General features: G+C 35.7%; 1 protein-coding gene and 1 long non-coding RNA gene across 2 annotated transcripts; both read left to right on the top strand.

Annotated features, from left to right (window-relative positions):
- Positions 1-593: 593 nt before the first annotated feature.
- NPC6 (non-specific phospholipase C6) lies at positions 594-3,077 on the top strand. The gene is made up of 3 exons (XM_086559634.1): positions 594-1,816; positions 2,252-2,428; positions 2,521-3,077. The coding sequence occupies exons 1-3, from the start codon at positions 724-726 to the stop codon at positions 2,817-2,819; spliced, it is 1,569 nt and encodes a 522-aa protein (XP_086415760.1). The 5' UTR covers positions 594-723; the 3' UTR covers positions 2,820-3,077.
- A 5,132-nt stretch (positions 3,078-8,209) lies between these two features.
- LOC147496732 (uncharacterized) lies at positions 8,210-10,009 on the top strand. The gene is made up of 2 exons (XR_015196649.1): positions 8,210-8,509; positions 9,765-10,009. It is a non-coding gene; the product is annotated as an uncharacterized LOC147496732 (long non-coding RNA).
- The last annotated feature ends 740 nt before the right edge of the window (positions 10,010-10,749 follow it).

Here is a 10,749-nt window from a genome sequence, read left to right as displayed (position 1 = left end):
ATTGAAATTTCGAAATATCCTATATAACAGAAGATCCGAGATATATCTGAGATATCCGATATTTTAGAAACTGGTCACCAAAAGAACCGAGATATCCGATATATCCGATATATCTCGGTTTTTGGGTACACCGATATATTAATCGATATCGAAATTTTGGGCCTTGGGGCAGAGAAATGGGTGATTCTTGGTGAAAACAACCTAAAACAACAGAAGTAAATTCTGAAGCGACAAACTAGGCTGCATTTCCGCATTAATGTAGTAAACTAGTAATCATAATCATAATATATAGTCACTATAACAGGCTAACAGCATCACGGAATCACCACATTACCTTTTATGATCTCATCTCATTATTACTACCTTAACAGTATAACTATATAAGGTCACAGATTCTGATTCTGTGACCAAAAAGCTTATTCTATTGCCATCAGAACCACTGAATTCTTATTCTAAAGGCAACACTAGATTCACTACTACATCTTCTCAAGATTAGCTTTATTTTTTTCCTTATTTAACTCTCTTTGTGTCTACATTTTCAAAAGATAGATCACATCAATATCTCAAACAGTCACTCACATCCACTGAATAGAATCTCATTTCTTTTTCATTCTAAACCACTAACTTCACAGCATCCCTACATTCTTACAAGAGAAGCAAACCTAGCAAAGAACAAGTACTGAGAGACCTATCTGCTCATTGTTCATCTTCATTTCACAAGTTATGGAGGAGAAAGGATTGAAAACTAGTACTAGACCATTTTCCTTCCATATCGCTCTCATCCTTCTCTCTAATTTCCAATCAACTTATTTTAGTAATGCAACACAACAGCCCATTAAAACTGTTGTAGTCCTTGTTATGGAAAACAGATCATTTGATCACTTGCTTGGGTGGATGAAGAAATCCATCAATCCATCTATCAATGGAGTCACTGGCAAAGAATGCAATCAAGTTTCAACCAATTCTTCCAATGCCGAATCAATTTGCTTCAGTGACGACGCTGAGTTTGTCGACCCAGACCCTGGTCACTCATTTGAAGCTGTCCAACAGCAAGTTTTTGGTTCAAGCTCCATTCCTTCCATGTCTGGATTTGTTGAACAAGCATTAAGCATGTCACCAAACTTGTCTCGAACGGTAATGAAAGGTTTTAGGCCTGAAGCTGTACCAGTTTACGCAACTCTAGTCCGTGAGTTTGCTGTTTTCGATCGATGGTTCTCTTCAATTCCAGGACCAACACAGCCTAATAGGTTGTTTGTTTACTCTGCCACTTCCCATGGATCAACTAGTCATGTTAAGAAGCAACTTGCAACAGGGTACCCCCAGAAAACCATATTTGATTCTCTTCATGAGAATGGTAAGGATTTCGGAATTTACTTTCAGAACATTCCCACTACTCTATTCTATAAGAATTTGAGGAAATTGAAATATATATTCAAGTTTCACCAATTTGATTTGAAGTTTAAGAAACATGCTAGACAAGGAAAGCTGCCTAGCTTAACTGTGATTGAGCCACGGTACTTTGATCTCAAGGGAGTGCCTGGAAACGACGACCATCCTTCCCACGACGTGGCTAATGGACAGAAACTAGTGAAGGAGGTGTACGAGGCCTTGAGATCTAGCCCTCAATGGAATGAGACCGTTTTGATTATTACCTATGATGAACATGGAGGTTTCTTTGACCATGTTACTACTCCAAATGTGAATGTGCCAAGCCCAGATGGGAACACAGGCCCTGCACCGTACTTCTTCAAGTTTGATCGGTTGGGAGTTCGTGTGCCTACTATCATGATATCCCCTTGGATCAAGAAAGGAACTGGTATGTAGTCCCTAATAAGACTCTGAACTCTTACTGATTGTTGTCTTTCATATTGTTTTATTTTCTTGTAGAGTAAAATCCTGATGATAATGATGTTAAGTTAAAATTGGATCCAATGTGATATGCTGTAGTTCTAGTACTACTCTTGGTTGGCTTGTTTCAGTTTATTCACATTTGAGACTTCTTTTGCCATCCTTCAACAGTTTGACATGAAGTTCCGTTAGCACTTGATTCCATCATTCCTGCTTTGTTGCATCTTACTATGTTTCTATTCTCTGGTTTAAGAAGGAAATATGCTTGCATTTTTAGTCCTGTTGTCCATGCTTTCTCACCTTGTAGTTTTATTTGGTCTACAAGTGCAACATTTTACCACCAATGTTTTGCCATCACTAATTCTACATGTTATTGCTTCTATTTGAATTTACTGTATGCCAGTGATCAGTGGTCCAAAGGGCCCTACGCCAAATTCCGAATTTGAGCACTCCTCAATACCTGCAACAATAAAGAAGATGTTCAACCTCACGTCTAACTTCCTAACTTATCGAGATGCTTGGGCTGGAACGTTTGAGGAAATTGTGGGAGAGCTAACTTCACCTAGAACTGATTGTCCAGGTATCTTACTTGTTCTTCAGTTTGGTTTCAAATCTAGATTGAGCATAACTGGACATTAAATGATGAATGTGCAATGTGGAACAACCCTGCAGAGGTACTTCCGGATGTGGCTCCTTTAAGAAGCACAGAGGCAAAAGAAGATGCAAATCTATCTGAGTTTCAAAGGGAAGTAGTACATTTAGCTGCCGTCCTTAATGGAGAACACTTCTTGAGCAGCTTTCCAGATGAGATAAGTGCTAATATGAATGTTAAGGATGCCTACAAGTATGTCACAGGTGCAGTCTCGAGATTTATTCAAGCAAGCAAGGAGGCCATCATGTTAGGAGCACAAGACTCAGCCATTGTTGACATGCGGTCTTCGCTCACAACTAGATCCACAGTCCATCCTTAAATGAGCAAGGATTTTACTGCTCCACATATTCTTTTTTTTTTCCGTTTTTATTTTTCACATACTCAGTCTTAACCATAGCATTGACGCATTGTCTTATAGTCTGTAGTGCAACAAATTAGTATTGGCCTTATAGAGTGAAAATAGTAGAAGAGTTTGTGCTAGGCTTGATGCTCTGTGGTTCTCATCATGTTGTTCTTTCTTTCTTGTTTTTTTGTTGGAACATTAAACTTTTTATTGCTTAATAATTCTGTGTATACACCTATTGCATCATGCAAAATACATGAAGCTAAAATGGCTGGAGGGGTTAACCACTAAACTGAACCTGAAGGATGTAATGCCTGTTGCAAATGGGGAAGCCAATTACTTCTGATGGTAGATGGGGATACATCATGTGATTGATCTGCAGTTTTGACATATATGTACCCTGCTAACTTGTCCGCACAGCCGTTTGCCTCTCTATACGACCACTGTAATTTTGAAACTAAGAATCTCCTTAATATCCATAAGCACTGGTTGAAGTGATCAGTGTAACTGCCGAATCTCTCCACTTAATTTACAGCTTGAAACAGTAGTAAAGAGTCCACTTCAATGATTAACTTCGGTGGATTCAGCTCCTTCACAATTTTGATTGAATAGAGTAATGCTTGAAACTCAGCCAAGTTATTTGTCCCACGAAAAATTGGAATGGCCATGGCAATTCTGAACTTAACAGTCTCTTCCCTAAGCACACCTCCCGCTCCAGCAAGATCTGGATTCAACCTAGCGGAGCCATCAGTGTTTAACTTCATCCCCCTCCTGGTGGATTGTTCTAGCTGCATACCTTGTTTATGACGATGAAGATGTTCTCCAACAAATTAGCATTTAGTTAGTTATAACAGGCTAGCTAGTCACTGCTTTTTTACTTTTTCCCCCAAAAGTGCAACCTATTTGTTTCACATGACAGTGGAATTGACATAGTATTTTTTGCTTTGCTCTAAACGATATGAATTAATCTACCATAGGGATTAATCTTTCAACTTATAAAGGTTATGTAGATGTTTGAGGTTCATTGTCTACAATTGAACACTGTATTGAATGGTGGTGCATTCATAGTTACACGCTTCATTCATGCAGTATTGTAATAAAATTTTCTTAATGAAGTAGTTCAAGAAAGAAACCCTGCTAGCTATTTGTCATTCATCTATTAATGACCTTAACGAAGAATGTACACTGCACACCATCAACAGGATTCTTTTTGTGCTATCACTGCTACATACTGGAACTTAGCTATCGCCACCATCAACATGATTCTTTTGGTCCTGTGAACTCAGCTATATGGATGTCTTGAGCTATTTGAATGATGATGCAAGTGCGTACTCATCCTTCCAGACTTTATAACCCAAGGTTTTAAGAAATATGGGAATGTATGGAGAATTCCATCATGGAATAAGAAATATATGATGTAGCGGGCCTCTACAAACTCCAAAGGTTATTTATTCACCGTTTGGTATTGTTTCCACGTTTCGTAAATTATGCAGCAAGGACAGTTTGCAGGCTAATTTTAAGAGCAAGGAATCAGCAGTATAGGCTATAATTATGATGAAATACTTAACATTCAACCGCCGTGGTGGTATCATGATGCCTTCATCTTGATTAATTATGTTTGAGTTTTTGGACAATTAATGTTGATTACTAAGGAGAGATTCATTGCCTTAAAAAAATGACTTCTGGAGAAGGATAATCCTATTCACATAATCACATGAATGAAAATGTGTAAAATATGTTGTTTGAAAAAAGAGGGCCGTTATCAAATTTTGCATTTGTCCTATTTACACTTGAAAAAAACTTGTCATTAAATACCCGTTATACCCTTGGTTGACTCTCATACACATATTGACCACTAGGGATAACCCGTGCCTTCGGCGAAGGCACAATTGTCTTTATGTTTCTTAGAAAAAGAAAGTTAATATATATAATTACTCAATATCAATTGTTTAATGTTCACAAAAAAAAAACATATATTCCTAAGACATGTCAACTTTAACATATAGTTGCAGTTTTTTTACTTAATTGAATAATTTTTAATTATATTAATATGAGCTCTTATGGTCAACACAATACATATTTTTATTTAGATACTTTAGTAGGATTTTTTTTTCAATAAAAAAAATATAGCTAATTGTCAATGATGTTATTAGATTCAATTGATCTACATTTCTAGTGGCCATATTTATTGGTATAGTTTTTAAAATCATGGAATATGTCTAGAAACTTGACAATGGTATATGTATTTTGCAAAATAGACCTCTTTAATTAAATATATTGCATACAAAGACACAATATATGGTTAAGGCACTGCTTAATGCTTACAATTTGCAAGCAACTTGTACAACTATGACTCCCACCAAATATCACCTACAATAAACTTTATTAAAGATGTGTCTACTTTTTGTACAGATAAAGTAAAAAACTTTGAGAAAATAAAATATACAACAATACAGTATTAACGAAATATGCATTAAGTTAAACCCATGCAAGGTTCAACCACCCATAAGGTCAAGCTTCAGTGATGATCTTCCAAAAAATGCCAACTCTTACTCGTACTTCTCAATTCATCATTTTGGGAGGTTCATCAATTTCCACAATCCACTTGTATTCGATGGACTATAAGGTTGGTGGTACCCTGCTGTCAAGCCAATGCAAACACCTTATATATACTAATTTCTCTTGGGCATTCTTGATTGAGACGTGTGTTTGATGCAACTAGGTGAATACCCATTCCAATATATGTAATAGGTAGGTGTTGCAGTCCTGTAGGAAAAAATAATGTTAGACGACTTTAGGAGGCAAAATTTCTCATCTAGGATTATCAGGAAAAAAAAGAGCAATTTAACATCAATCAACTTTAAGCTCAATCAAGTCGACTCAGCTTAGTGAAAATTCCACCAATTGAAAGTACTTATAAAAACTCATCTAGCCATCAACAATAGTGTTGTCTTTGTTCCTAGCCATCAACTTTGTCAAATCTCAAAAAGTTTGCAGTACAGTAACTATTTTTTGTTCCTAGTTGATTCGAAAATGGTATCGATTTCAAATACCATAAGAATTCTATAATTCATAGATTTTTTTTTCCCGACTTTCTTGAGAAGAGTCCTAGGGATTCTTATTGTATTGTGAAAAAGAGATGCAAAAGTGTACCTTTAGTCCCAAATTAGGTATGGGGATTGTGAAAACCTATTTACGCTACCTTATGAAAATTTTGGTTCTACATGACACCACTCAGGAAACCATTTAATCCAACAATGGAGGACGAGTAATGACAGCAACACAAAAATGAAATCCTTTCAACAAATTAGTTAGCATATAAAAAAAAAAAAAAAAAAAAAAAACACATTCATTCCATTTCAAAATCTATAAAGAAAAGAAAATGACCTTTATCTTGGAAACCACTATTGTGGAAGTCATGAACATACCTATAAAAAAAAAAAGGAAAATAAAAAGTCTGACTTTAAATGGTGAAGATTGACTACAATGAATACACACAAATCATTCCCAAACCAAAAACTGGTTTTATAGACATGTTGCCATTGCTTCTTATATACCTCTGGTCCATATAATATTCTACCACTCAAAAAACCCTAGCAAGAATCATTAACACCTACCATGCTAGCCGCTGCTTCTTCCACAAACAAATTTTAACTAAATTAGGGCAAAAAATTATGCTTATATGATGGCCCTCAAAGCAATTAAAATTAAAAACGTGCTGACGAAGAAAACAAAAGTACTTCCTACCATTTTCTTGGATACATGCTATATGAAAACAAAGTCAAAACATTTGTAATTAATTTAGGATTAGAATCCTATTCATCAATAATAGGATGGTCCTAACCTCGACCAGACACGGTATGTCAGCACTCAATGCATGAACACTTCGCGAATGTAATCCTAAGCACATACATAAACTATTATTCTTAAAGATGTGGACCTAAAAGTATAAGATTCAACAAAAGTTTAGAATGAACATCAACACAAAAAAAAATGATAAACCACATAAACACAAAGTACAAAATTGGTCATATTATGAATAAACAAATTCATTCTTCAGCAATATATGAACCGCATATACAGACTAAACGACACCCAAATGCCTCAACCCCACTAAGTTATATGTATATTAGAAAATAACATATAGAGATAAGGAACAGGAGTATTTCTTTCCAGTATTATCAGGTGCAAGGGAATGCCTGGCGTTCTAGGCTCCCCAAATTGTGTTTTTGTTAACAATTTGCCTGCAGAGACCCACCGGTTCAAAAATGAAACAATGGCCACTACAATTATTAGGAGATGAGATCGAGTATCCCTTGTACAACAATAATCCTCTCCTATTATCTCCCTGCTCACCCCGCTTGAGCTATTATTGTTTTAAGGCTACCTCCCCATGCTTTATGTTGCCTGCCTCCACTTAGGTATTTTTGCCAACCTTTTCAACTACCAACTTGCCTCTCATGAATACACAGTTCAATATGCAAACACGACCACTATATACTATGGCAATCGAAAGGGCATATATAACACCCCGTGTTTTATTTTTTTTTTCCTAATAATAATAATAATGGATAATAGATAAAATAAAATAGGATAAGTGTTAGTTGAAATAGGAGACGTGGGTTTATGGGATAAACCTTCTTCCCTATTTCGAGGGTTTTTTTAAAAACAGAAAAGAAACAAAATAGGGTTGGTCAAAAACAGAGAGGGTTATAGAAAAGAGGTTTTCACAGAGAGGAAAGGGAGAAGAGAAGTTTTTCTAGGAATCTACGAATAGCTAGCTGACAGTCGGAGCTAATCACGGGTGAGTAGTCTAAACATGTTCTTTAAAAATTTATTTGATTGATAATCATATGATTCTATTAATTATTTACTTATTTTATATATTGGAATCTTGTAATGAAAATATTGATGTGGTCAAAAAGATTTAATTGACATTCTAGGTCCCATATTGACTTAGTAATATACACGACACCAAAAGTTTGGATATATGGATAGCAATATATTTCATGTTCCTAATTGTGCTCTTTCACGACCGGAGGTAATCTTGGTGTCAAAGTGGCTTTAGGCCATTAGCAATGGTAGGATTGATTGAAGCTATTTGAGAACAAGGCAACATTCTCAATGACCCAAGGTGTGACAAAGAAAAAGTTTGATCAAGAGAGCTCAAGATACACGAGGAATTCATGCGGATGAAGTCCCTCGGTAGTGTCTGTGAGAGTGGGTGGGTTTGACATGTTAGGTTTATTAATTTAGTCCAAATGTGGTCAAGCTCTAATTCCAAGCATCTAAAGCAAACAAATTGCCTTTTAGCTCTGAGACCCATGCTTGAAGGAATCGACACAGAGTAGTTCTTGAAGGAAGGTTGGGTCACCAACTTTCAGATTATTATTTTTGATGGTTTGGTTGTTAAATAATGGAATACGGTGGGTTAATGGGTTGGCTGCTGTTGAAACTTGAATTGCTTGAATGGGTTGTTAATGGCGGATTGAACCAGATCTAATTTTGATGAAAGGTTATCGATTTAGTGAATTGAGCTTTTGCTTTTGTTAATGTGATAGGGTTTTTAACAAGGATTAAAACTGCTGGGAAGAAGATAGGAGTTGGTGGTGGCTGGAAACCGAGTAGCTAGTGCTAGTGGGGAAGATGATCGAGAGCACGATCCGGTACTCCCAGTCTTATTTGGGTTCAACGAATCTGTTTAGTTAGTTTGGATTGATCTGTTTTGGGCCGATTTCTTTTATTTTGTGGGTTGGGTTTTTATTTTAAGTGGATCGGAATGTAGTTATTAGTGTTGGGCTTGGGCCGATATAAAGGGGTGGGTTTGAGTGTTTTGAATTTTGACATTTCATTTTGGGCTTAAGTGTTAGCCTTTGGACCTAGTCTTTGGGCTTTTAGGTTAGAAGAGTTTGGGGGCTGGTTGACTGCTGTTGACCTGGCTGGGGTGGCTGTTGACTTTTGGTAGGTTGACTTTGACTGTTGACCAGTGTTGACTTTGACCAGTTGACCCAGTTTGCCTTTTAACTCGGATGATAATTTGGTCTATTAGGATAGGTTTAGTGCTATAAGCGTGCTTGGCTTTAGGCTAAGACCTTTCTATATATACTTGTGTACGTGTATTAACTACTATGTGATATTTCAGTCTTTTATGATATACATATCCATATAATTAATAATGCGTAAACCAAAAATACCAGAAACAATATACTCTTCGTTCTCTGAAATAATATATGCAATAAAGTTCTATAATGCGTAAACAATTTACCGGACCCTTGTAGATCTCTCCGCGCATCAAGTTTTGAAAATGAGTTTTATGACTAATTATGTCATATGTTAGGTGGGCATTTATTGAATGTGTCATAAATGGCCCGTTAGCGATATAAATGGGTATTCATTGAATGTGCTATGAATGACCCGTGTATTCATAGAATGTGCCATGAATGACTAGATTGTTTGGACTGCCTTAAAGAGGAACTAAGGTATTCGCCTTGCGGGTTAGTTGTATTCATTGATTGTACGGGTGTGCTTGGACTTGCATTTGCATACCTAAAGGATATGTACATATGTTATATAAAATTACTAACTTTCTTTTGCAGGAGGGTAGGACTAAATAATATTTTGTGCAGGGACGCGATCATACCCTTATACCGCATTGGATATTGGTAAGTTTTAATTCAATTACTTAGTTATTAAAACGAGTTATTATAATGAGTTATATAAATGGAAGTTTTGCTTGAGAAGAAACTATGCCGGTTGAGATGACGGAACTACCTATCTTCCAAGCTGAGAATGATTAGGTTATGATAGATTTAAAGTGTTAGTTTGATAAGTAAAGTCTGGAAATGTTTATATGTGGTCAGTCTACTCATACCAGCAAATTCCATTTTGCTGACCCATGTTTGCTTTGTTTTGGCAACGTAGGTGTGTTCTTGGGAACATAGGTGGAAGGCAGTGGAACCGCGGCATTTGATTTGGATTTGTTTCTGGAGCAATCCGGGAGTTTATTTTAATAGGTCTGATCTTTTTTTTTAGGGATGTAATAACGTGGTGTACATTTTTAGTAGGACATGAGAATAAGATATTAAATACTTTTATTCTTAGAATGTTATATTGATGATTTTTGGATGGAAAATAGTCTTTTAATAAAGTGAAACTGAGAAATTTTGGAGATTATTGTTTTCAAGTTGTTTCTTTTATGATGTGGGTTTTAGGTTTTGACATGTGTTGTATCCACCCCGACATAGCCTGGGTTTTTAGACAATTGAACCGAGTGATGTTTGAGATATTTATATTTCAAATATTCAATTTGTAATTGTTTAGAAATTCGGGCTGTGACAACATAGTTCTTTTAGTTCAAACCATACTATTCTGTAAACAGATATAATTAAAAAAATCTGACCCATATAGAAACAACAACACGACAAACCATGGAAAGTATAGTCTTAAGCATACTGGAAAAGAAAAAGAAATATGAAACATAGCAAAGTCTATGTAAGGATCAAACAACCGCCGGTTGCAAGACTTTGAATCTACGTGTGATTGGAACAATTAAAATTAGAAATAGGATGCCCATACCATTTCTACGGAATAAAATAAAATTCATAAGCCTATGTTTTCTTACAATGCTTCTTGCCTCGTTTGAAGGCTCATTCAACCAACTACTTGTGTTTTGTGTTATTTCTTTCCTAAATATATGAAGTCAAAGCAATAAATTAAGGAGAAACATCTAAAATTAATGTCAACTTTCACTTTTGCTTTTTTTCCAAATCTTTCGGTAAAGTAAAGGCTATAGTATGTAAATTTTTTATGAGTAATATATCTTATTTAGAAAAAATCAAAGTTTAGAAAAATACTACAAAAAAAAACATAATCAAGCAACCGTAACTTAAAATGAGTAAGTAACATA

This window comes from Coptis chinensis, chromosome 5 (assembly GCF_015680905.1).
Source record: "Coptis chinensis isolate HL-2020 chromosome 5, ASM1568090v1, whole genome shotgun sequence".
NCBI classification, from domain to species: Eukaryota; Viridiplantae; Streptophyta; class Magnoliopsida; order Ranunculales; family Ranunculaceae; genus Coptis; species Coptis chinensis.
Note: the sequence above shows the minus strand (reverse complement) of the source record. Positions and strands in the feature narration are given on the sequence as shown.

Coding starts and splice junctions, on each gene's coding strand:
- NPC6 (XM_086559634.1), top strand. CDS start 724: ATGGAGGAGAAAGGATTGAAAACTAGTACTAGACCATTTTCCTTCCAT. Junction 1,817..2,251: donor TTGGATCAAGAAAGGAACTG/GTATGTAGTCCC, acceptor ACTGTATGCCAG/TGATCAGTGGTCCAAAGGGC. Junction 2,429..2,520: donor ACCTAGAACTGATTGTCCAG/GTATCTTACTTG, acceptor ACAACCCTGCAG/AGGTACTTCCGGATGTGGCT.